This window comes from Thamnophis elegans, chromosome 2 (genome assembly GCF_009769535.1).
Source record: "Thamnophis elegans isolate rThaEle1 chromosome 2, rThaEle1.pri, whole genome shotgun sequence".
Lineage (NCBI taxonomy): Eukaryota > Metazoa > Chordata > Lepidosauria > Squamata > Colubridae > Thamnophis > Thamnophis elegans.
Genome location: NC_045542.1, coordinates 16,691,794 through 16,719,562, shown reverse-complemented (window position 1 = coordinate 16,719,562; position 27,769 = coordinate 16,691,794). Strand labels below are relative to the sequence as shown.

Here is a 27,769-nt window from a genome sequence, read left to right as displayed (position 1 = left end):
AACCACTTAGAGAGGGCTGAAAGCCCTATGAAGTGGTATATAAGTCTAACTGCTATTGCTATACCCAGCGGCAAATTAATGTCCCCTAGTATGATTAGTTTTGGGATTCCCAGTGCTAAACAACTCATAAATTCAAGTTGCTCATGTAAGCAGGGAAATTATTTAGTAGCAGCAATCCCAACTCATCTCTAGAGCCCATTTTCACCAGCACTCTCACAACTAGTTATTTGTGGGGTATGTCCTTTGAAAGTAGTCAGGGTCTTGCAAACTATGGTAATTCCATCACTTGACTTGGATCTGTGGCTACTCTTAAAACCTAAGTGGAGCTATCCAAGTTAAGTTGCATGGAGCATGCCACAGTGCTATGTGTGTCCCATGCAGCTTACCCTCTGCAACCAGTTGGGGATTGGTGAACAGTACTGAGTCAGTGGCCCAAAACTGAGGTGCTTGAAGCTACATGTAGCAACATGGAGAAGCAAGGAAATGAGAACTGTTGGAGAACCTCATTTCCAAAGGAATTTCATATTCAGGATTCAGGAGTTTATTTGTATGCCGCCCTTTTCCCTGGGGGGACTCAGGGCGGCTCACATCCGAAAGGGAAAAGGGGAAACAGACTTTTACATATACCACAACACATAATTAAAAGAAAACACAACATTCATACCATTCGGGAGGGTACAATCTTAGCCCCAGGCCTGGCGGGATAGCCAGGTTCTAGTGGCTGTGCGGAAAGTCTGGAGAGTGGTGAGGGTACGAATCTCCATGGGGAGATCGTTCCATAGGGTCGGAGCTGCCACCGAGAAGGCCCTCCTCCGCGTGGTCGCCAGTCGGCATTGACCCGCAGATGGAACCCGGAGGAGGCCCAATCGGTGAGATCTAATAGGTCGTGTGGAGGTAATTGCTCTCAAGAAGATTCCAAGTCAGTAGAATTGGAAGATAGCAACCAATCACTCTTCTTTACTTATGCCTATAGTTCTGGGGCATAGTCAACCAGCAGCCTTCTTGAAATCCCCCAAAATGGGGGTGAAATATTTTATTCCATTTTTTAAAGTTTTGGAGAATAAGGAGCAGAGGTTTAATGAATCAGCTCTGCCTCTTGAAACCCGATACCAGCCCTAGAATGTGTCCCATCATTAGCTTACTAGCTTTTGGAGTAAGTAAAGCTGAACAAAAATCTCATAAAGCCCTCAAGTCAGTGGAAACTCAGTTGCACACTCCTGCAGTAGCAACTACAGAACTCCCAACTCAGGAACTGCATAAGATCAAAAGAAACAACACTTTGTATGGAAGTCTGTTGAACTGGAGTAGGATTCATGCCCTCAGCAAGAGAGAAGTTGGAGCCCATACGCACACATGGTCCAGATTGGATGTCTGTTCCAATTTCTTCTTGTCATGTTCCGAGCCTGTCAATTCTAATAGCCACAACCCTTTGTCGGTGCATTTATTTTGGCACGAAATGTGGTAGAACTAATTAATAGTATGCTCTGAGACTGAGAATGTCAATGGCTGTTTAATTTAGTCAATTTATCAGTATCTGAAACTGCTGGAGACAAAGCAATGAAGATTGACAGATAAATGGGGATGCCTTACAAGTGGGTGTGGAGCCAACAACCTTCAGTGGCTGATCTGTAGCAAGAGTTTAGTCCATTTCATGAAAGCCTGACATGTTTACAGGACTCACAGGTGCAGATTGTGCCCATCTGAAGGGGAAAGCTCCTGCAGCTCTGGCATTTACAAGAGGGCCTACAGAGCCATATGGACCCAAGCCAGTTTCAAATCCACTGGTATTTCTACTGCAATATTGACAATTTTAAAAAAGTATGAGCATGAGAAGTGCAAATAGAAATGAAAACCAAACAAAAGAAGGAAGTATCTCAAGAAAAGCAGATGTTCTAGAGCAGGATCTTTCGAACTGTGATTCTCAGAACTGTTGAGTTCCATAAAAATTTGATGGGATTCTGTAAGGCACAAGTCTCCAACCCACTAGTGGACTGCAGCTTGTTCAGAACCAGGTCCCATGAGCGGTGGGTAAGCGTGTGTATGCGCACCTCCACTTGCAAAAACGACAGGTACTTGCATGCATCTACCACTCACACAGAACTATCCCCACTTCCTCCCCCCCCCCCCCCCAGCCCAGCAAGCCAGAAAAGTTGGGGACCGCTGCTAAGAAATTAAGGGGGAAACAATTCATTTCAAGAGAGCCATTTTTTTGCCTCTTGATTTAGGTTCCAGGAATTTTTTTTAGCTGACACGGTTCTGAAAAAAATGGAAAACCGCAACTCAGTCAACAGCCAAATATTACTCTGTGATAGTGAAGAAAAGATTAGCAGATCCCGTGTCTCAAGAGAATGTATGCAACAAAGGGGCAGAATTGCCACCAAAATCTCCAAGGCTTGGAAGGTGCTGAAGATAATTCACTCAGGGCAGAGCCTCTTTCTGCAAATCAGACCAATTTGTGAGATGGAAGCTCCTTTCTTACTCTGTATGCAAATAAATACAGGCACAAATGCAAGATTTAGCTGTAGGACTTTAAAACATAAGAAATCAGCACTGACAGGGAACTAGCTCAACCTGATTCTTGCATACTCCTACGCACTCACCTGAAGCAAACCCTCAGGTGCCACTGAAAAGCAAGGAAGGAACTCTCAAGTCTAAGATAATGCCCAATTCAGTAGTGAGTGTCACATATTCCTAGCTCATTTGTATTCTGAAATGGAAGATGTTATAAAATGTGTGCATGTATGGTTTTAATCAACGGTCACTGAATAACATTGTCATTCCAACATTGAACTTCAGGTGTGCATAGATCTGTATTATTTTCCTTTATAGTGCCAGTCAAGAACAGAACTGTTCCTTCTTCCTTACCATTCTCTCCTTCCTGGCCTGATGTCAGAGGCTGGCTTTGTCAAGAATGCACATAAACCATTTGAGAAATAGGATAGATCAGGCCAATATTCATGGCTTAATCCAGTGACCTATCAGATGCAACTGGGAAGTTCAATTTAAAAAAAGAAGAGTTGTAAGTTTTCATCTAAGTACCCTGTTTTCTCGAAAATAAGACCTCCCTGGATAATAAATCCAATTGGGCTTTTGAGCACCTGTGCTAAAATAAATCCTCCCCCTAAAATATTGCAACACAGCAGCAGCCATGAGGTGACTATGCTTGCCGCCTCCTGCACCTCAAAAATAATAAGATCTCCCCAAAAATGACAAGTGCTTTTTTGAGGGGGGGGGGTGTCAAAAGAAAATAAGACCCTTATTTTCAGGGAAACACGGTATCAATAGTAAAAGGATTATCAATTAATTTTGGAAGGAGAATTTTTATATAAACACGTTTAATTTGCATAGTTTATTCTTGATGGAATGCAACCAACAGTGCAGAATATAAAGAGCTATCAGTTGTACCTCACTTACTAGTTTGAGGTCACCACTACTGTTAAAGCAAACAATTCAGACTAGAGCAGAAGCGGACAACCTGTATCAATCCACATTTCGCTAAACTATTCGAAAAGGCTAAATAGATTTCACCTGATTAAGAAGGGAGAGCCTTGAAGCCCAGGCTGTAGCTGGACTTCAGTTACCAGAATTTGAGCTTGATTTAAGAAATGTTTTCACATCTATTCATCGTGCAAAGGGCTTGCAACTTTTGAATAATTCAACACCACCTAAAATGCTAATCTCATATTCTTTGGAGCTACAGAAAATGACTTCTCAGGAAAGAACAACATGCCAGATGCCAGCTCTTCAGCTCTCTCTTGTGGAATAAAAATAACTCGGTAGTATAAATTAAATAGGAAAGCAAAATTCCACAGCTGGGTAATTTTTCAAGGATATATACCTTAGTTATTCTGAAGCTTTGCTAAATTAGATTTAGGGCATTTTTTTTACTAGGGAGTTGTCCATTGCAAATTTTAAATAAGTCAGAGAGTATTCTGGGCTTCCAAAGCAGTAAATTTAGCTCAGAAGATATGATTCTTTATAATTATATAATTTGTAATTCTTTATGAGTAGCACATATATAGTCCTTGATTTACAACAGTTCCATTTAGTGACAGTTCAAAGTTACGGCACTGAAAAAGTGACTTTCACACTTACGCAATATTCCCATGTTCATGTGATCAAAATCCAGACACTTGGCAACTGATTCATATTTATGACCATTACGGTTTTCCAGGGTCATGTGATCTCCTTTTGCAACCTTCTGGCAAGCAAAGTCAATGTGGAAGCCAGATTCACTTAACAGCGGTTTTACTAGCTTAACAACTGCAGTGATTCAAGAAAAGATTGCAAAATAAGGTGGAACTCACTTAGCAACTGTCTTGCTTAGCAACAGAAATTTTGGGCTCAATTTGTGGTGGTTAAGTCAAGGATTATCTGTACCAAAGCATATCCAAACCCTCTTTCCTATAAAGAATCACCCAATTAAAGTAAAGCTTCCAGCAAGTCACAAAATAATTCTAAGAGTTTTTAATGTTGGTAAATTATGTCTTCTTTTCCCCTTGGCTCCACCTTTTGGTATGACCAAAAGAACTTCACACCTAAGACTTATTGCAACCCAGTTCACAAAAAGCCGCATGCCATAGTAGAGGTGCATGCACCAAGTCTGTGGTATCTCCCGTCTCCATATTCCAAGATGATTTATGAATTAACTGTAAATGGCCAAGGAATATTAAAATGGTAGCTTTTCACAGCTTTTCTGCCTCGCCCATTATTATCTGTTTTGGACTTAAATCCAAAACTAAAGGGAGATGAGAGAGAAAATAAATTTTGGAGATGTCTTGATTTTGACGTAAGTATACAAGCGTTATAAAACTTCACAAAAGCTGAATGAACTCAAGTCTTCGACAATAAACTTGTTAAATGAACAAAATCTGCTTTACCTTTCCTTCCTAAATCTGAGGAAATGCTGATCTTTTATAGTTTAAACAGAATGTCCAGGGAGCACCAGACACTTCAGAAAGCCTTTTTAAAACCCAAAGCTATGAATGTCACCTATATTAATTTCAAGTTAAAGGGAACCAGCATAACTATATTGGCACTGCTCACGCATCAGTATCAATCCAGTAAGACTCCCTTCTGCAAATAATCCTTAGGGAGGAAGGAAAAGACGGTGGGGGTAGGTCTGAGACCAGGAAGCCAGCCTAAGATTTGTTACTGGGAGGAAAAGAAACCTTTGCAAACTGAGGGAAGAAAGTTTGCAGAAGGTTTCAAGGAAAAAGTTCCTGGTCAGGTCTGCCATGTTCTGAATCAAAAGGTGCAATCTGGAATACCCTTGGTACAATCCTACAACAGGCAGCAAACTATTATTCAAGTAAAGCTTCTCCACTGCTCAGAGAAATCCTAATGTAGTTTAAAAAGACTCTAATTTAGAGATTCCCCTTTGTGGATCTGCAGTGGAATCCTGCTTGTTCACCTATCTGAGAGCAGCCTTCTCTGATCTACTGTGATAGAAGCAGCATCTTCTCAAAAGGACCTTTTTAGCTCTGAAGTCTTATTTTAAAGATTAGTTTTATTTGGAGAAAAACAAAACAAACAAAAAACCAAGAAGGGGTGGGGAGGGGAATTTTACATAATAAAAGACATCTCCCAGGAAGTCCATGCAGATTACAAATCATTTTCATAGAAGATATTTTGTACAAATTTTACATGTTTTTCAGAATGTGTAAAACGCACCTCAATCCACTCATGAACCTGTCCGGATAGTAGAGACAGAATATTCAAGATTGCTGGAAGAAAGAGAATGCTTCTGGGATTTGCAAATTAGCAGTTTCTCTCCAATACAGCTCCTCACTGTTGACTCAAAGCAATCATGCATTTCAAGCCCATCTACTGCCTTCACCAGGTCTCATCCCACTTGTCAGCTCCCATCGTTGAGAAATGACAATACTCTTTTTCCATTTCTAAAAGCTGACTTAACGGTAGCTTAAAAGTTATGAAAATAAGACCCCAACTGTACCAATTTTACAATAGCCTGGATCCTCAATTTAATATAACTTGAGATTGTTTTAAGAGTAAAAATCACATCTTTCTTCTCCCCAAATTATGTAAAATAGCCCCCGCTGAATGCATACGCATCTGATAAAATCCAGCCAAGTTCTAGGCAAATACTTCCTATGTATTTATGCATCTGTAAACTTGCTATAAACAATTGTGCTGCTTCAGTTCCCCGTGCTGCAATTTGTTCTTCCCCTATGCATTTGCTCGGACAAATGAAAGAATGCTAAAACAACAAGTGGCAGAAATTCCTATTCCCAAGTTTACCTTCTGATAGCCTATTATTCTTTTGAAGAAAATTAAAAGGAAAGTCAAAACTTTGCTATCCAAGTTGCCGAACCACACCTAGAGAAGGGAAAGGAACCATCACATGATGCAGTGAAGATGGCTCCACCGGTCTTTTGACGGCCCCCGCTCTCTTTAAACAGTGCTCCAAATTTGAAAAAGGTGCTCTTACTTTGCGACAGTATAGTGATTGCCCTTCAATGATTAAAAGCGGACAGAAAACACTTCAATGAAAGTTTATAATCTTCTAAAATTAAATTGCTCCCTAGCATTCTTTCATATAGCACAGTACCTTTAGGAAGGTTACTGGAAGTTTAGAATGATGGAGCTTCAAACATATAAAGTTATTTTATGCATGGTCTATTGGTATACTCTCGGTGCCGACATTGCAGTGACTATTGACATGGAGGCAGATGTCATAGGAATTGAATGAAATGTGGTTTCTGTACTGAAGGAATTTGTCAGTAGTGCCAATTTCTGGAGTGGGTGGGATACAGCCCTGAAAACTTCCAGGAAGAGAATCCTGAGAGAAAAGGCCTTGTGTTCAGCCTCGGTAACACTTTGCAAAGGCAGATGATTGGGGGGGAGAGGGGGGAGGAAGCCAGCCATCATACCAAAAGGACAAGGCATGCACCTAAACTCCGGAGATACCTGTTGGGCAGATTGTAATCTTCTAACTTGAAAGCTAACTTGTCCCTTCTTTCAACTAATTTAAGGTAATACTGCTTTCCCTCCCCAGTGCATTAAGTGCTTTGAGATTATATTATAGAAGCCACCCAAGCTACCAAGAGGGAAAGAGACAGGGTTTGGCTGTCCATATTACTGATGTGCTCAATCACACACTAGCCTACTAAAGCACTAACCTTAGCTCTTAATGGAAAGGAACTGAGGCTCTGAATGTGATTAGAAGCAGCGTGAAGTAACATTCAAACACACACTGGGCCTATTTCTTTCTTTCCTTTTTAAAAAGACACCTGCCATTTTTTCCCCTCTTGCTATACTTTTTTTTTTTTTTGCAGGGATTTCTCCAGTTATGTTCAATACTTTAAAGGCTGCAGCAGCATGCAAGAGAAATTCTATATCATTTTTTCTTATTTTTTAAAGAAAGGTTTAAGAAAGGTCTCTCCCAGGAGATGTTGACTTGTAGGCTTTTATTTTTCTGTCTTGTCTGAATAAAGGTTTGGTTTTGCTCTCCAAAAGTTCCTGGATGGCAACCGGTTAGGAGACAACATGGAGGGGGATGGAGAATTTAGTCAGCATATTCTTCTCCTTCAGCTTCGTCATCACCATCCACTGACAAAGCAGCATACTTGCTAGCACAGCTAAATTTCTGCAAGAAAATGGGGAGTGTGGGGGGGGAGAAGATTAGCAGGTTATCAGAACATCCATGACTCTCGGTATTAAGTTTTTAGTGATTTGTACATTGTATTTCAGACCTTCTATAAAGAATACAATGGTATAAATGGTATTCTGTATTCTAGGCAGATAAAATGCTACATGTAACAAGCAAAATGGTGATCATATGAATTCATTCAAAGTGAATTCATTCTTTGTTTTTCACTTTAAGTCAACTTCCATAGCACTAAAAAACTGATACTTGGCTCCCCAAAGACAGTGGGCTATCTATCATCTATCTATCTATCTATCTATCTATCTATCTATCTATCTATCTATCTATCTATCATCTATCTATCTATCTATCTATCTATCTATCTATCTATCTATCTATCTATCTATCATCTATCATCTATCTATCGACTATCCCTTTTAAAAGCGGTTTTTAATTTTTTTTAACCTCTATCACTATATTGTTTATTAGTTTTATTGTATCAAACTAATTCCTTCTTTCGTCTCAGGAAGCTTGCCTTCTACTTCAAAGGATCTGGGATAAAAAAGGCAGCTATTCTCAACTTTATTAGGACACAAATGTCTCAGTGGAAGATAGGACAACCCTAGCAGTGAAACCACAATGCATACAGTACAACTTCTCATTAATGTCATTTCTATTTAGATACTGGTAACTGCTGAAAGACAAGTGAATCCCAGTATGTACCAACCCATTTAGTCAGTAAAATTGCCTAATCCTCTTTGTATTTGACAGCAATTCCCTAAAAAAATATAGTAGGTTCAGTATTTACGGGGACAGGGTTCTCTTCAAATGTCTTTGGCTCAGATGCAGATCTCGAGTCATGCTCCTCGTTGCTTTCTTTCCTAAAACGAACAATGCTATCATGTTAATTTAGCAAGCAAATTTAGAGAAAAATGTTATTCTTTGATCATTAACTCTACCTCCAAGCCCCAATTCAGGAGAATATAAAGAGTATAGAGCATTGTATAATTCACAAACAAAATTCCAAGTGTGGTAGTAGTACAAACTACTGTATTTTTCCAAGTCTAAGATGCACTCACCCCCGCAAGTGGGTGGAAAAGTCTGTGCACCGAATATTGCAGCTGGAGGGGGGGGGGCGAGTTAGTGTGGCGACTATCAACTGTTCTAGAATGGGCTGCGGTGGCTAAGAATATTGGATGGATCTGGGAGGCAGTGGCAGATTTTTTCTTCTTCTTTTCCTCCCCAAAAGCTAGGTGCATCTTATAGTCCAAAAAATATGGCAGATAGGCAGTTTGAGCTGCTCCATAATTGCCCTGCTAATGGTTCTCCATAAGGGCCATTTTCCAGGTATAAAACAACTGAGTGTATTCATAAAGGTGTGCAAGATAAATAGCGCCATTTGTTATGATCACTGCCTCTCTTCCGTAAGAAATATGAACTGGAATGGTGTGTTCCGTAATTTTTCAACCGTGGCCACTTGAAGATGTGTGGATTTCAACTCCCAGAATTCCCCAGCCATTAAGGTTAGCTGGGGAATTCTGGGAGTTGAAGTCCACGCATCTTAAAGCTTTCAAAGTTGAGAAACACTGCTGTACTCCATTCAGTTAAACAGTGGCGCATGACAAAATATATATATACATATATATATATTACCGTTCCAGATCTTGCCAATGGTCTCTGCTGCCTCCGTCCCCAGGACCACGGCCAGTGCTCCCTCTTCGGCCCCTTGGAACACTCTCCTTTCCCCCATCAGGTCTGTTTTCATCTCCTGAAACAAAGCAGAAAATGCTTCCATCATCCTATTCCAGATACATCAAATGGCAAGACTTGTTTGGCTTCCCATTGGTTTCTAAGGAAATACTGGTGAGATAGGAGTTTTGCTCAAAATACTTCACCTCCCTGCAGGCCTCCCATGAGGTTGCACATATTCCAGCCTTACCTTTTCGTGTGGCATTTTTGGAGGATACTCCATCTTCAGATGGCACAGCTTGACTGCCACTGCAACACAGAGGTTAAAACGTGAACTAATTTGTGCATACATATGGCATCAGGTCAGTTTTCTCTCTTCAGTACAATTAATATAATCCTTTCAACTTACATCTAGAGGCAAACTACTGAAAAGTGTACCACACAATTTTGACTAAATAATGAAAACTTAAGACAAGTAATTTGATACTTGTCAATAATAGATACCAGTATCTAGAAATGCTTTATCTAAATAATGGCTCATTATACTTCATTCATGCCTCACATACTGCTGCAAAATAATAATAGATCTTGTACTTGTTACATAATAGCTTGGCCTTGTAAATAGTTTTAATTAACATAAAACTATGTTATATAATTTTTAACCAGAAAGACAACTATAGGGAGTCTTTGACTTACAATCAGTCACTTAACAAAAACTCAATATTACTTCCGACCCATCTTTGAAGCTACGATTGTTTTACCATCCACACAGTTGTATGATTGCATTTTGGGGCTTAACAACCAGTTTATATGTATAGCTATTGCCAGCATCCTGTGGTCACTTGATTATGTCTTGCAATTTTGCCATTTTCCCTAAAAAAAAACAAACCAAAAATACCACAGGATAAAATGTATTACACTTTAATGACCGAGCTGAATCATTTAATGATCATCATAAAAACGGTCATAAAATCAAATCTGGTCATGTGGTGCCCAGACTTACAACCACAGCAATTTATAACCAAAATTCCAACCCCAATTGTAGTTTAAATTGAGGATTACTTGTAGAGTGTCTTCAAATATTTTTGAAGATAGTTTAAATTAGAAGCAACTCGGCAGATGGTTTCAGTCTATGTCCCAGACTTAATGAGAAGTGGTAGAAATTTTGACTTGGGAGCACTGAGGATCTGATTGGTGAGCATCAAACAGTCTCAAATCAGCCGTGAGTGCCTATTGTTTTAGAAACCAACTAATTCTAAGACTAAACTAATCTCAGATACTGATGGGCTTATTCTCTGCCAGAAAGAACTGCTAGTTAAGCTATTGCTGGAGCAGCTGGCTAAAGCTATGCCAAGGAATGTCTTTGCCCATTTGTGCCTGATATACTAATTGTGGCCATTTCTGGCAATGGTCACTGATTCTCTCATCACTTCATGATTATTGTAATAGGATCTATGTAGGTTGTCAGTGAAGATCACCCAAAAACTGCAACTTGTACAAAATGCAGCAGTTCCCATATTAATTGTGACATGATATTTCCATGTAAAACAACCCAGCAGGAGTTACATTGGTGCCAGTTTGCTTTCAGGTGCCACGTAAGCTGCTGGTGATCACCTGGTCTCCAGGTTCTGGCTAGATAGGATGCAATCAATACTTGGTTCAGTTCAGCAGATAGAAATAACTTAATAGGATTTCTAAGAGAGAGCTGATGTCGCGACGGCATGATGTGCGATCTTGGTGCTCCGAGATCGCAGTCGAATTTCTGCCGCTGGCGGTCCATTTGGACCTAAACCGTGCCGCAGAGACGGTGATTGAGAAGGGCACCTCCTGCTGATCTCAGGGACACTGCAAAGTCCCTGAAAGATCCAGGAATAGCCTTTTTCCCCGGCAACAGAAACGCAGCTAATGAAGCTGCTGAAGTTGGGACAGCTCTGGAACGGGAAGAAAGTGGAAAGAGAAAGTGTGTCAAATTGGTGAGGAAATTTTATTAGAGGAAGAAACTACCCAAGAAAAAAATTTAAGTTAAATTAAGATTGAAGATAAAAGACTATAGGCGGCGAGATTGATCTGCATTGAACTTAATGTGTTATCCAGTTTCTAATTTCTTTTCCCCCCCCCAAGGATTTCTAGTAGTCTAAGTACAGAACATTCCTCCCAAAGTTTCTTCCTATTCCGCATGACTAACACAAGGCAGGTATGTAAATTAAGTCAAGAGCTTACAGACAGACTAAATGAATTACAGGAAATGGGAGTGTTTTATCAAAACAAACTGAAAAACTGATGACAGCTTAATTTTCAAAGTAAGTGAGCATTTGGCAGGGGAACGGGGAACATCTTAAATCAGATAAAATACTTATGGTAATGAAACTCCTGTCAGAACGGAGACTAGAATAACAAATAAAATCTAGGGAATTTTGATACAGTTAACATTTAAATTCTTCAAATATTATCAGCCGCATTTCTTGCAATAGCATGCGCAATTACTTCTTTCTATGAACATATTCATTGAAAGAAAAACATTTTTCATGGATGAGGAAGTTTTTGTGTTACTCTTATTTCTCTGAAAATTCACCAACACTATTATGCAGAAAATGTATGTTGAAAAGGCTTTTTACTTTGATAAGGACTTGCATAAAAGTTTGCATTTTTTTTTTAAAGTCCAAGTATAAATGTGAACTTCTGGTTGCCCTTGGTCAGACCTGTTTTACACTTTGCTTATTTAAGCTACAGTTTATTAAAAACCAGCACTAGTGATCACCATACACCATCTTACAGAGATCTATCATTTCAGTCACTAAGCAGTTATTTTCTGATACAGGTTAATTCATCCACCCACTCATTGCTGGCTTTATATCTAATCTTTTGTTCAGTTCAAGCAATGTATTTATAATTATATTGAGTCACAATTCTAAAACATAAATTTGTTCTCCTCCCATCTTTTCCCAAACAATACCCCCTCCTTTTGAGATAGGTTAGGCAGAGAGTGAGTGACTGATGACTGACCAATCACCTTGTGAGCTTTTATGGCTATGAGTTTTCTTGCTTCATATGTCAACCATCCCACCACAGCAGTCCCCAAATATTTAACACTTCAACTTAATGATGCTTTTCCTATTTGTGAGAAGGTGACAAGTGCATCTGAATAATTAGAACTGTTTAAAGTGGCAAAATATTACTTTCATACATTGTACTCATTCATCATGCTAGCAGCTCTTTTTTTCCTTTAAGTTAAAGGTCAGGGTGTTCTGCTCAAGAGGACAGGCAGGCAACTTGTCTAAATTTGAGAACTATTTCCTGAATGATGAACAATAAGGCAGCAAATCCAGTTTTATTTATTCACATAGAACATGAGTGTACCTGCTTCACAGCAGGGAATGGAAACCCCACCTGCTCTGCCATTCCCCCACCCCCCTCTTCTGAAATTGTGCTAGAAATTTTTTATTTCAGAAGAGTCTCAATGAAGCCACAATAGTGGTGGGTTCCTACCGGTTCGGACTGTTCCAGTGAACCGGTAGTAACTTGGTGGCCTGGGTCGCTAGAACCGGAAGTGACCCAGGCTTGCCATGCCCCTGAACCAGTTCTCCTGGCAATGCCCTAGGTGCCACCCTTTTGTTTTTTGCTTCTGCGCATGCGCAGAATAAATGTAGTTGTACTGCACATGAGCACACAACACGTATCAAGCACATGCACACACACAGGGAGCATCTCTGAGCAAACCGGCAGTAGTCTCTGCCAGAACCCACCCTTGAGCCACAACATCGGCAAATCACAAAGCCCTTGCCACATTTTCAAATCCATGTTGCTGTAATGTCCGTTCTTGCTTTAAAAGAGGAAAAGGAATATTGACAAAAACCCCCAGCAACCTAGCATACTCCGTTCTCTAAACCAGGTTTCCAACCTTGGCAACTTTGAGACTTGTGGACTTCAACTCCCAGATTTCCTCAGCTTTCTGGCTGAGGAATTCTGGGAGTTGAAGACCACAAGTCTTATAGTTGCCACGGCTGGAGACCCCTGCTCTAAACTCACCTTGTTGGGGAATGCTGATCGGAGTCAGAGCTCTGCGAGCGTGCTGGGTGCGAGTTGCTTCGTTTCACCCAGGCATTTTCTTTAGGAGGAGGAGCTGGCATTACTTTCAAAGGAAGCTTCTCTTCTCTAGGGGTCTTGGAGGTTGGAGAAAGACTTTCATCCTCTTTGCCGATGTTTTCATTTTCCAATGACTTCTCACTCTCCCTCCTTCGTGAAGCTACAACAGTAGAATAGGAGGCAGAAACTGAGTTTCTTTCCACAGCAACATATGACTGGTGTAGCTGAATGTTTCAAGATTAGTCAGCATGTCTCACCAAAAAGTACCATTAAGTTGCCAAAAAAACGTTTGTGAGTGCAGTGCGTATTTGCAGAAAAAAGTTCCATTTGCATTTTATATTCAATCCACAAGGCGTAACAATAGATTTATTTATAAAACCAAAAACCCCATGGGTCCCAAATTGTGTGTTGTAACACCTTGGCATGGCATGGGCCGTTATGGCTTATGTAAAAATTTCAAGGTAAACATAGAAATACTTGACATCTGTCAGTCAGAGTGTGCTGTGAAGAAAAAAACGCTGGAATATTAACAGTAGTGTGAATCAGGAAGGTTTAGGAACTGGACTGTAAGTTCCTGAACATATTCAAATCTTCCAAGGTCTAGTGTGACTTACATCCGATCCTCATATTTATGACCATTGTAGCATCCTTATAGTCATGTGATCAAATTTCAGGCGCTTGGCAATCAGCATGTATTTAAAGACAGGTGTAGCATCCCAGGGTCAAGTTATTTCTATCTGCAACTTTCTCAGTTGGCCATCAACAAGCAAAGTCAAGGGGGGGGGGGAGCCAGATTCACTTAAAGACCACATGATTCACTTAACAATTGCCTTATTTATCAATGGAAATGCCAATCCCAATTGTGGCTGTTAAATGAAGAATCACCTGTATAGCAGTGGTGGGTTGCAGGTGGTACACCCCAGTACGGGTGTACCGGTGCCTGCTAAGAGCACTGGGTACCGTTCTGCTACGGTGCTCCAGAGGGCCCACCCTCCTTACCTATATTTGAGCTCTTCGGCACTTCCGCACTACAGGCTCTACAGCGCCTGCGCAATGATCCGCTGAGCAGCTGGAGAGTCGCAGGAGGTAAGGATGCATGCGCACACTGTGCACATGTGTGCGCATGGTGAATGCTGGGCCCTGTTGCACAGTACCGGCGGCAACGGGATTCGGAACCCACCACTGCTGTATAGATACATGTATGAATGTAGTGCAAGACTTAATCTAGTTTAAAAAGTTCCACCAGGCCTTCCTCCTGCAAAAAGCTAGCACTCAATTGGATGCAGAACCCCAAATGGCTCAGGACCAGATTATCTGAGGGACCATCTCTCTCCCATTTGCTTCTGTCCATGCTGTAAGATGAGAATGAATCAACATGCTCTGAATTAAACAATTCCATTTGATGATGCATAGGAAGTATGATCTCTCTATTACAGTGCCTGCCTTCTGAAACATCATTCCCCCCAAACATGAACAGCTTTCACCCTGCTGAACTTTAAATAAGCCTTAAAGAACTGGAAAGAAAGGCTCTTTCCACAAGCTGGAGGAGCATGAGTAATTCATACATCTGTTCCACTGGGATCAACATCTTTCTTTTCTGATTATTACTATTTCCTTAGTTTTCAATCTATATGCCACCCAGAGTCATCGAGAAACGGGGCAGCTTTATAAATGTGATTATAAATAAACAAAACAGAAACTTTAAATCTAAGAAAGCTGCATGTAAAAGTATCTGTCACAATCTAAATCGGGAATATCCAACCTGTAGCCCACAACCCACATGTGGCCCTGGACAGCAAGCAATGTGGCACCCACAAGATTGCAATACACATATTTTTAAAAAAGGAAGATATACACTAACTAAATCATGTGTTTTATATGCAGCCCAAGACCATTCATCTTGACTCAATATGGCCTAGGCAAGCCAAAAGGTTGGACAGTCCTGACATAAATAGAATATAGTAATCAGGTTAGGGAAGAATCACCTGCTGTTAATTACCCTTATCACATTAAAATAGTCTGATGTGATAATGATACCTCACAGTAAGAGGTGTTATAACAAATCCCATTGTGAAGGGAGAAAAGAAAATTCAATAAAAACATTATGAGAAAGGAGGAAATGTGCTGTTCTCTTCCCAGAAGTTCGGGCTTTCCAAATTTCCCAAACATTTTCAGGCTACAGATATATCTGGTCTACGAACCTTAAAAAATTGCCTTCATTTATTATTGTGATGGCCCTAGTGATTTCTACCAGTGTTATTATGCATTAAGGATATACATCTTTGGAAAATGATTTGGAAGAAATGTTTTGGACTCTGTTGAGTACAGCACCAACACCTCTCCAATCTACAGTGAGGTACCATTACTTTTTTCAGATGTGTGTGGCAGGTCGGAAAGAAAAAAGATGCCACAACTTCCAGGAATCAGCTAATTAAACGTAATTAGTGTAATTAATGTAATTCCTACACCTATGTGGTGTCATGTTTAGGAATACAAACCCAAACTGCTTTTTAAAATTTTGAATATGTCTTGATCCAGCCTCCACTCCCTAGATCAAAGCTGTTTCTCCATTGATCAAAATGATAGTGATCATGCTCAAATAACCTGATAACATTGTTTGGCACTCTTTAATAAAGGAAATTACGAATTAGGGAAGAAAAGACCGTAGGTCTTGCTGACTATTTAATGCTCTTATTAGCTTCTGCTAAGGGTCATAGCTGTGTTTGATCTAGATTTCTTGTCCTGGCAACATGCTCTTCACGCACCCACCCTGCTCCAAAAGATATATTTTTGGATGAAGTGTGTATGAGGTGGCTTTTTGGATTAAGAAATTCAATTGCCATGCAAAAGAAAGAAAGATGTCTGGATGAAGGGTTTTTCCTGATTGTGTTTAGAATTTCTATTTAAAATCAGAAATGGGTCACAAATAAATTAACTTGATCTCAATCCCAGAAAGAATTTATAATTGCTGCAACTGTCTGGAAATAAAAGTGCTTTGCAGAAGATCTGAGTTCTAGGGCCTTATATTAAGGAATGATTTTGTCTGTTTTATTGGGTCCTGGAAAGTGAGGACATCATGAATTTGCCTCTTGAACTTGAAAGTAATTCAACATGGCATTTCCTTAGTTTGCTTCCCTTTAAGCCCATTGGTGTGATGAAGGATTCTCAGACATTCTAGATGTGTGCAGACTTCCTCAAGGAAGGAACAGAGTTGCTAAAATTGCTGATAGTTGACTCTGAGGATCTAGGCGATTTTTTTACTTTAGGAAGAACTGGAAACTAAACTATATCTAGTATACATTTCTTCAACATTCTGGGGATAAATATCTCAAGGGTACTTTTTCAAGAGACAACTGGACCTTCCGGTTTTTCTTTGAAGATGTTTCACTTCTCATCCAAGAAGCTTCTTCAGCTCTGAGTGGATAGTTTATACTCCTTGCAGACAGCTGGACATTTGCATTTTTAGTGAGTCGTTAAAACAGATCACAGGTCAATATTTACATTTTGATTCTCACCACCCACTGGAGCACAAAATGGGAGTCATCAGAACCCTACACCACTGAGCTACCAGCACATATGGGAAAGAAAAAGAACTAAAGTACATCAAAGAAACTCTCAGAATGTGTGGCTATCCCAAGTCAGTCTGTATAAAATTTAAAAAAAGACCCTTACAGGAGCTCCTCCATAACAGACAATAAAGAACACAATAATGAAGCAACATTGTCATGCCATACATTTCAGGAATATTGGAAAAGCTCAAGAGAATCTTCAGCCAACACAACATAGGTGCACACTTCAAACCCAAGAATACACTAAGGCAGAAGCTTGTCCGCCCCAAGGATAAAACACCCAGACACAAACTGAGCAATGTGGTATATGCAGTACAATGCCTAAGCCTTGTGCAGATCTGCACATCGGGGGCACAAAACAACCACTTTATAAACGCATGGCACAACATAGGGAGAACAGACCCATCAAGACCAGATTCAGCAGTCCACTTGCATTTAAAAGACAAATGCCACTCCTTTGAAGACAGTAAAGTCTATATTTTGGAGAGGGAGGACTGCTCTGTCTGGTTTGAAAGAGGGGTCAGAGGCCATCTATGTCAAAATTGAACAGCCCCCACTCAACAGGGGAGGAGAGATACGACATCATCTGTCTCCATTTTACAACACGGTCCTTTTAACAGTTCCAAGAAGGTTCCAAGAAGGTTCCATGTGCATTTGTACCACTCAGATGAGCCTGATGACACAGATTGTGTTAATGACTCTCTAAAAGAATGCATGCAAATGACCAGCTGTCTGCAAGGAGTATAAATCCTTCCATTCTCCACCATTCAGTCAGAGCTGAAGAAGCTTCTTGGATGAGAAGTGAAATGTCTTCAAAGAAAAACAAGTACAGTTGCCTCTTGAAAAAGCCCCTTTGAGACATTTATAACTTTGAAGAAATGTATAATATGGTAGATATAGCTTAGTTTCCAATTCTGAGCTTTAGGGGAAGAGTGTAAGAAAAAACAAGAAGCTTATAAGAAGTCCTTCAGGAGATACTTCTATGGCAGAAGCACCCAATACACACAGCGGTATCCTGAACAAAAAATAGTAATAATAGAGCTAAGAGAAAAGATTTACATCACGCAAACCCTTTCAATGGACTTACCCCATTCAAATAATCCATCAGTTTCCAAATCTGGATGTACATATTTATAATATCATTCAACTGAATCTCAACGTCAGATATACCCACGGCAGGACTGGCTAAAGTTGGAACAATTTAATAGGGTTTTCCAGCAAGAAACAGGTTTACTTCAGGACCCGCTAATATCTTGATGACTTACTTCTTCCTGTTGGGCCAGTTCCCACAGAAGGGGTTGTGCTGCCAGTCTGTGAAGATTCACTTCCTGTCCTTGACCGCTCTTGATTTTCTTCACTACGCCAGCTGGGGTGCCTAAAAGTACATACAGAGAAATAGAATCACCAACTAAGTGAAGGTGCACTTTTAGGACAAAGTTACAAAACTGGGGGGCCCTTAAGCGGCTAAGATAATGATGCCTATCACATGGCAAATAATTTTTCAAGGCAAGTTAAAGACATGGGGCTGTTCAGGATACAGATGTATTTGGCAGTGTTTCACCAAGTGCAGATGAATACAGGTAGTCCTTGACTTACAACAGTTTGTTTAGTGACCATTCAAAGTTACGACATCATTAAAAAAATTACTTATGACTGTTTTCCCCATTTATGGCTGTTACAGAATGCTCACGGTCAAATGATCAAAATTCAGACTCTTGGCAACGGGTTCGTATTTATGACAGTTGCAGTGTCTGGAGATCCCATGATCCCATTTTGTGAACTTCTGAAAAGCAAAGTCAATGGGGAAGCCAGATTCACTTAACAACTGTGTTATACAAACTCAACGACTGCAGTGACTTACTGAACAAATGTGGCAAGAAAGGTCATAAATGGGGCAAAATTCACTTAACAATTGCCTCGCTTAGGAACGAGAGTTTTGGACTCAATTATATGGTCATAAGTCGAAGACTACCTATATATGTAGTACTATTTGCAAGATTGTCATCCTAAGTTTGAATTGCGGAGGCTTCCTTTCTGAAAACTACCATTTTGTCTGCAGAGAAGATAGCCTTCCGCTGCTCACCGTTCCCGGGGCCGCCTGTCTAGCCTGGGCTTATCGTCTTCCAGTTGGCGCTGCAACTTCTCTTGCTCCTTCTGGAGCCTTTCTTCCACTTCACGCTCTCTTGCAGCCGTGTCCACAGGCTTGGCTCCTCCAAAGATAGACGCCGCACGGCTAGACTGACTCGCAGGGGCTACAGACGTATCTTCTTCCTTGGGAGCACTCCGGGGCTTCAAATTCAGCTTTGGCCTCTGAGTAGAACCTAAGAGGGAGGGGGAGGAAGTAAAATAAAAGTTGGAGAAATTAATGGTACGCACACACACACACACGTGCATGCACACAAACACACAAACGAACAAAAAAGACACAATAAATCCTGAGAGCTAGCTTCAGGTTGAGGAAAATCCAACAGCACAAGATCCATGAAACTTCATATGGCTTGCTTATCTAAACTATTAGTTGAAACTGAGAACTACCAAGAATCGAAAGACAAACTTTCTGCAAAGGAATATTTCCCCCCACATAACAGCAATCTACTTGACATTTCTCCCACTAAACTTTTGTGTTTTGAGTCAGCGTACTAGAACATAGGGAGGATATGGGTAGGAGAGAAAAAAAGGACTGCTTGGGTGGAAACTTAATTCCAGATACCCCAAAGGTGCTTTTTCAAGAGGCAACTGGACTTTCTTGTTTTTCTTTAAAGACATTTCGCTTGTCATCCAAGAAGCTTCTTGAGCTCTTGGATAAGAAGCGAAATGTCCTCAGAGAAAAACCAGAAAGTTGCCTATTGAAGAGGCACCCCTGGGACAGCCATGATCTGGATGACTGAAAATCTCCATAGACATTAATTCCAGATGGGTTCCTCTGTTGGCTAAGTGAGATCAAAGGTATGGGACAACAAAATCGATTACAGCAGTGTTGTCAAAATCGTGGCCCACAGGCCAACTCTCTCACGCGCTGGCCACGCCCTCGCCCGGTTGAGCAAAGGGGGAAAAAGTTGCGATATGTTACGAGAGGACACCATGATGACACGAGTTTCATACCCCTGGATTACAGCAACAACAAAGGCTCAGCTCTCCTTTCTTGATACTATAAAAAAGTGTCAGGCCTACCTCTCTCTTCCCGCCGGCTGTCATCCCTGCCATAGTCATCCCGCGAGCTGCTGCTCCACCTATCCATTCGATCATCCCGCCTCTCGTAACGGTCCTCATAGCGGTCACCGCCACCCCTGAAATCATCGTCCCGGCGGTACCCACTGCCAAAGGCTCTTCTGCCACTGCCTGACCTCGAGTCGAAACCTGCACAGGAGCAAAGTTATCCCAGCAGTTCTTTCCAGAACAATACGAAATGTGTTATAGCGGACGACAAAAAGCTTAAGAAATAACATTCATTTAAAGTTTTCACGAGATACTTCATGGAATTTGCTGCACCAATATTAGCATAGTGATTCCTTTGTAAAATCCCTTGAGGAAAAGCATAACATGGTCATCTCAGGAAACCTAGATCAAGAAAATAATTCCTGTTAAAAGCACATGCTTCTAAAGATCTGATGAAGCTGCACATAGTCAGACCTGGATAGTAATGCTAGATTAAGGTTTAAAGAGGATTTTACACACAATTTGCAACACACTCAAAGATCCATGTCAGGAAAGCAGTGCAAAGCTAAGAGAAAAACAATGGAAAAAGGCTAGATATTAGCTATCAACATCTGAAGGGTTAGCTAGCTAGAACTTGCATATCAGTTTCCCCACATTTACCAGATTCTTACAATCATGCTAAGCCATAATAGAGGTTATTTGATTGGATGTAAATCCAGTCAGCTGTGCTTCTTCAATCAACAATTAAACAGACCCAGAGCTGTATTTAATGCCAAATACTGAATCGCTCAACCGTGAGACAAATCAACGGTCCTACCATAACCAGAAGCTAGAAAAGAATCAGGACCTAAAAGTAATAATCTCTTATTTACTTTTAAATCTTATATATCCCTAACCAACAGAACAACAAATGAGAGTGTACCAAGATGCTATTGTGCAGGAACAAGCAAGACTCATCATGTACAGTAGGTAGTATTTTCAAACTAGGTATGGCTCTATTCAACTCCAGAGCAATTAAGGATTGCTTCTGAGATCATATTTTCTCCTTAACACTTCTCTGCATCTCACATCCAAACTCCAATTATGCTCACTTTCAACGGAGAAATGCCTTTGAAGTCCCATTTGTTAAATTAGGATAAATATGAATGATTTTGTTCCAGAGTAATGAAGGAGGATACAGGAATGCAAAAGCAACAAAGATACAATTGTATGAAAATCAACATCTAAGTGTCAACCCCTAGAATGAAATCAGCTAGCTATAGTACCTCCCCTGTCATATTCTCTACGGTCATCATAACGGTCTCGGCCTCCATAGCGATCCGTATCTCTTCGGGGACCATCACGGTACCGGTCTGAATCATAGCGATCACGGTCCCGAAACCCTAAGACAGAAAAGAAAACATATTTAATTTTTACACAAAAGAAATGCTGAGCAATTACTTTCACAAAAGCATCCAACATAATGAGTAGTAAGGTGGCAGGTTTCAGACTCCATCAAGGATTGCTTCTTTATGCCTTCAATTTTATATCCCAGCTTTGTGTTTATACAATATACTCAAGGCAACTTGTAGCAATTAAAATAAAACTCCCTTGTTACGACCCTGTAGTCCATTAATTTAGGGTAGAGTTCAGGTGACTGGATGGAGCTGAGCAAAATATAAAATATAGAGCATAACAAAAGTACAGTTAAAATGCATAATTAAAATCAGCATGATTAAAATTAATGCAAAAAGAGGGATTTTGCCATTTCAAAGATTGGAAGCTCAACAGCTGATTTTTATAACCTGAGTGTACAGCACTTTCATGAGAAGCAATACTGTTTTCATTTTGTCTGGTGAGAAAAGCACTTGCATTTGAAAGCATTGCATATACCAAAGGTATATGGTGAAAACAGAATTTGGATTGTTTCCATAAAATGATTAAATTTTATTATATACTCTGGAAAAAAGAATTAAAATTAGGAGTAGTCTCTCACCATGCTTTTAATTGCAGTCGTGATCAGGCCCATTAAATTGTTTTATTTAGCTTTTCTACATTGCTTTCACATGGGTATTTATTTTATCCACATATATTATTTTTGCAAGTAACACTTATTCAACAAACCTTCCTCCTTCTATTTTCTCACAACAATCCTATGAGGTGGGTTGAGCTAACTGGCTGGTTTTCGTGGCTAAGGTAGGACTTGAACTCACAGTCCAATTTTTTAACCTGGTGCCTTAATCACTAGACTAAATTAGACTGATCAAAATCCAGATACGTGGCAGTCTCCCTACATTTTCAACCGCAGGAGTGTTTCAATTCCCCACACACACATACATATCTCTGCCTTGTTGGCCCTCTGAATTCAAAAGCCCTTTTCCTGCTGCCCCCCACCCCCATCCCAGCTGCCCTTCCCCGTCTTCTTGCTGGGCATGCTCTAATCAAGTACACCCAGTCTGGCCATTCAGGAGACGGCTGCTGGTTGGACGAGGCTTCCCTCCTGAGATTGCATGCAGTGGTTTCCTCAAGAGACCTTGGGAAGAAAGAATCATGTGGCCAGCAGCTGCCTTGCTAAACTGCTGGGCTGGGGCAGCTTGGTCTTCCTGGGAGGGCTGTGGCTTTTTGCACTGCTTGGTTGGGCAGCTGCTGGTTTGCACTGTGGGGCTGAGCTGGCTGAATGCTATAGCTCAGGGGCTTCTTACAGCTCAAGTTATGGCATGCCAAGAAGCCCCCAAGCCATGGTTGTGGGGTTGTTTACTGCCCCACAAGGCAGGGTGAAGGAGGGTGGGGAGAGATGAAAGACAGGCAATCCTTTACTGTGGAAGAGAAACTTGGGGCTAGGAGGGACCAAGCTAAGAGTGGCCTGGATCCAGGTGGGTCATTGTCTAGCAACTGATGGGACATGATTAATGATGGCAACAAGGGGTGTCAGGATTTACGTTGTTAAGTGATACAATCATACGTTTTATGACCACATTGCTTTATGCTGGACATTTCAGTCCTAACTGCTGTCGTAACTCAAGGGGCGACTTGTATTATGTTGTATATCAGATTTCCTAAAGTTGTTGTGCAACTAGACGTATTTGGAAATCTAAGTATATGTTATGGGTACTCTTGCAAAGTGGCTACCTTGAAGGGCATGATAAAACAGTCTCCAGAAAATAAACTGCTGCCCATCATATCCAATATAAGAGCCATGGTGGCGCAGTGGTTAAAATGCAGTATTGCAGGCTAACTGCTCACACTGCCAGGAGTTCGATTCCTTCGATCCTGACCAGTTCAAGATTCACTCAGCCTTCCATCTTTCTGAGGTTGGTAAAATGAGGACTCAGATTGTTGGGGCAATATGCTGACTCTGTAAACCACTTAGGGAGGGCTGTAAAGTGGTATATAAGTCTAAGTGCTATTGCTAAAATGTCACAATTCAGAGCCAGAATAACTTGGTTTTAACTAACTTCTAAAAAGCTATTAATTTGGATGCAGTCCCACTTCCCAATTCAATTTTAATTTTAACTTGAACCTTTTGCTGTATGCTATAATTGTAGTGAATTGTCAAAAGTTGCAGTAAGTGGTAGAATATGCATTAAATATTACTAAAGGTGTGATTGCCACTGAAGGCCATCTGATAGGGAATAGTTGGCTTCCTTGTGCAGTTGTTTGGCCACTGTAAAAACAGACTGAACTAGATGGGCCAGGGGACCAATCCAGCAGGGCACTCTTACAAAAAACATGCAATAGTCTGTAGCCTAGTAACGTATCTGCCAACAGCTCAGGGTAACAATATTTCAGATTCTTGCAGGAAATTAGGAGGAAATCTAGAACTCACTGTCTCCAAAGCTATCCTCACTTCTGCGAGGAGGATAATCATCAAAACTATCTGTAGTAGGACGTGCCCTCCAGTCAGTCTCGAATCTTTCTGAATCCCGGTTGCGATCACGGTCTCTGCCAAAAGAACGATCATCCCTATCTGCAGGAAGAAGGTGAAATGACCCACAATGTTTAAAGAGGCATATCTAATTCATCCAGTTTCATATTTCATAGAGGAAATTGTAAGTCCTCTTAACCAGAGCAGATGCATAAATGCCATTCGAACTGAAGCATGCCGTACAAATACTGTTGCAACAAAAATTATTTTGGACAAATGTTTGTAGGTCTTCTTCCAGCCATTGTAAAAGGAGGAATAATGGAAGGAGAATTTAATAATCCCAGTGCTAAAACAATAAACAGTCCGGCATGGCATGGCATGACAAAACAACCTAATGTGAATAATAATAGGCAAAAAACCTGCTGAGTTGTTTATTGGTAGCTCTAAAAAACAGGGCTTCTCTCATCACTGACATGATGGGCATTTCTAATAGATATTCACTGCATTCTTGTACATGGGTATTTCGAAGCAAAACCTGTAACTTGTCGGTTTTATTCTACAATGCCGAGAATCAGTTTGTGTGAGATGGGAAGCCATATAAATTAAGAAAGATGGACAGACAGAGGCAAAGGAGGGGCTGAGCTTTGGAATCAAGGGGGTGAACAGAAAAACTGTAAGAAGAGATAAGCAAAATCTGTCCAATTTCTATAATACATTTCCATACCAGCTAAATATATCTGAATGTATGCAAGTCTTTCATGTAGTATAAGAATGCCTCAACTTACTGAATGCCAATGCTTACTTACCTTTATCCTGAGCTTGATCAGCAACATCCACTCGTATTCTCCTGTTCCCTAGACACTAGACATGAAACAAAGTAGTAATTGTTATATTCAAAAATGAAATCAGATTTAGCTTGCACAGATGGAATTACTTAGTGACTGGGCTCATACACTAAGCTAAGCCACATTTGGTTTTAGCTATGGTTTAGTCAACCATTTGGTTCAGATATCATGCTAACTTATCTGACATGAATTGCAAATTATAATGCCTTGGATCACATATCATGCTATGTTGTAATTGTATGCATCATGACTACCAATAGCTCTAAATGCTGATGAAATGATGCTAGTAGAGACCCCTGTAAATACCATATCCGTGAATGCTGTTAATGCTCACTTGACTTAAATTATGTAGCACCTTAAGAGCAAATACTTAATTATTTTTAATCCACAATATTCAAGGTGTCCCATGCCATTTTATTATTTTTCTGCAGTAAATAGCATGTCTATCCTCCTGAATACTGAAATATGTCCCATGTTCTCTACTATAATTATAAACTTTCACTTATCTAGCTATATTCAGAATCACCACAGAAATAGGAAATAGTGTACATCAAATTAAAATTAGCACATATTCTCTCTTGGAATCTGGGGTTCCCAAAACGTTAAATTATCAAGTTACTTTAAACTCAAAGTGAATTTGATGGTCTCCTTTTGAAAAAGGTAAATTATATAGAATGTAAACAAACAGATAGAAATGACATGTTATGTCAAAGCTCTATGTGATATCCTGGACAGTGGAAACCTAGTTATTTTATGGCCTTGAGATATTCTCACAAAATGTATCTAACTTTATTTTTTCTTCGATTCCATACAAACACAACTTATATGTATTTGGTGGCTAAACAGGCTCACTATCAAGCAATAACTGCATATAATAAAGTAGGCAGAATATTGAGTTAGCTGACTATTCTTGGGTTCAATAAAAGATGCTTCGTACTGCTAAATAATATAAGCAGATATATATCCTGCCTCAAACAACTAAAAAATAAAGAGCAACCCCAAACTATAAAGCACTAATGTAAACTAATTAGATGATACTGTATAACATTAGTTATAACGAGTCCAGAATAAAAATAAACACACAAACATACCATGCATGGCTAATTATACTATTATACATGGACCCTAGAAATGAAGAGCAAAGAGGATTTAAGTGCCTTCTTATGATAACCTAATTGATTTGGGGTCATCAAAATATTTTTAATTCCTAGTCGACAGACAGAAGTCTTCATAGTTTCAAATACTTGTGAGGGACACTTAGTTCCTGTATTACTGGGTATCTTTTTGATTGAATTCTTCCCCTGTGAATCTAGACTGAATTATGTCTTCAAAATGAAGTATTTTCTTTAAAACTCTACCCATTACTTAAATGAAGGGATTTAACTCTTGACTGTTCTTAGCAGTAATGGACTTTGCTTGCATTTAACAAGTTTCAACTCACCTCTTCATTGAAGCTCAAGGCACGGAGCAAGGAGTCTAAGTCTTCAAACTCAGCATATCCAAATCCTTTCAACCTCTCTGGGTTACTAGGCTCTCGGGGCAAACGAACAGCACTTATCTGCAGCTAAATGTAAAATGTGAAAAGGGAAAGGCTTTGTATAAAACTAACATAATAGAATTACAGTTCAAGACAATTGAAAAAAAATGCAGTTAAAATTAATTATTGTCCCACTTTGTTGTTCTTTAGAAGAACCATTAAGATGAGGGAGAATGGGACCGCCTCACTTCAATGCTCTCTCTTTCCATCTTTTATCTTTATTTTTTATGGATTTTACTGTAATTTGTTTGATTATTGTGAGCTGCCTATAGTTGTTGAGAGTGAGCGGCATACAAGTTTGCAAGTTTGATAAATTAATATTACAAAATTGCAACCAATTAAAAAATAAAAATCATTATTAGTCACAGGCAGACTGAATCACTTGACAGAAAGATAGTAATGGATGCAAATGCTAGATTTTGTTCTTTAAATCAAGTCATTTATTAAGACAGAACTGAATATTACCCCAGAATCAATATATTGCCCCTCTTTCTGCAATTATCAGAATTTGTCCAAATTCTGGACCAGACAAATATTTAAGTTTATAGTGATTTGGAAGATTGCCTAGTATTTGCAATGTTATATAGCAAGGAAGAGATTTCATCAGCTTTTTGAATCACATAATTCTTCCTACAAAATTACTTTAAGATAGTTACAGAAGAGTGTTGAAAAGAAATTTAACACTTTAAAGGCAGCTTCATCAGCCTGTCATGGGCAGCATTTCCAAACAAGTGGTATTACTGTTGTGATCTGTGATCAGTGCAGAGTGATTAGAGCAGCAATTCCCAAATGATATGCCACAAGAGAACTGCCAGTTCTATGAAAATAACTGCTACTCTAAGCCCAGTGCAGCTGCTAACAGAAAAAGCTGTCGGATGCCTCTTTTCAGCTCAATGCTCTTCAAACCAAATTTAGATGGGTGGCTAATTCTACCCACAGTTTGATTAGATTACTCATCTCATTCTTAATAAACTCCAATAAATTTCCTAATCTCAGACTCCAGCACAGTCAGAATAGTGATGAGTACAATCTCAAAACATCAAAACGTCTCAAAACAAAACATTGTTTAGGATATCTTAGTCTTAAAAAGAACAAACTCATAAAAAAAAAGTTCAGGTCTTCCCTCCCTCCCCCCAGGTTCTTGGAAATTTCACCTATACACTGAGACATCGTTGAGAAAAATTGAAGAGATTCACTCGTTTTGTGATAGCACAAATAATCATGGTAGCCATTTTAGTATTTCTACTAAAAGCAAACTCCCCAGAGTAGAGATACTTAGACAACACTTGAGTACACAGGGCTGTTATGCAAGGTGCAATCTCCACTCAGATTGTCTAGTATCTCAATTTCATTGAACATTTTTCCACCTTATTCCACGTAGCACTAAGAAGAAATAAACATGTTGCCTGCAAGGAAACTCAAGTTACCTCATATACT

The 27,769-nt window shown here is 39.9% G+C and overlaps 1 protein-coding gene across 1 annotated transcript in view; it reads right to left on the bottom strand.

Moving 5' to 3' along the window:
* Positions 1-5,491: 5,491 nt before the first annotated feature.
* Positions 5,492-27,769, bottom strand: part of EIF4B (eukaryotic translation initiation factor 4B) — a 34,368-nt gene continuing 12,090 nt past the window's right edge. The window contains exons 4-15 of the mRNA XM_032208658.1: positions 26,237-26,359; positions 24,757-24,811; positions 23,912-24,052; positions 21,372-21,488; positions 20,122-20,307; positions 19,034-19,271; positions 18,216-18,325; positions 13,325-13,541; positions 9,549-9,607; positions 9,263-9,377; positions 8,418-8,490; positions 5,492-7,609 (exon numbers count right to left, since the gene is read on the bottom strand). Coding sequence (XP_032064549.1) covers positions 7,529-7,609; positions 8,418-8,490; positions 9,263-9,377; positions 9,549-9,607; positions 13,325-13,541; positions 18,216-18,325; positions 19,034-19,271; positions 20,122-20,307; positions 21,372-21,488; positions 23,912-24,052; positions 24,757-24,811; positions 26,237-26,359 — 1,515 coding nt within the window. The 3' untranslated portion in view covers positions 5,492-7,528. The remainder of the gene's footprint in view (positions 7,610-8,417; positions 8,491-9,262; positions 9,378-9,548; positions 9,608-13,324; positions 13,542-18,215; positions 18,326-19,033; positions 19,272-20,121; positions 20,308-21,371; positions 21,489-23,911; positions 24,053-24,756; positions 24,812-26,236; positions 26,360-27,769) is intronic.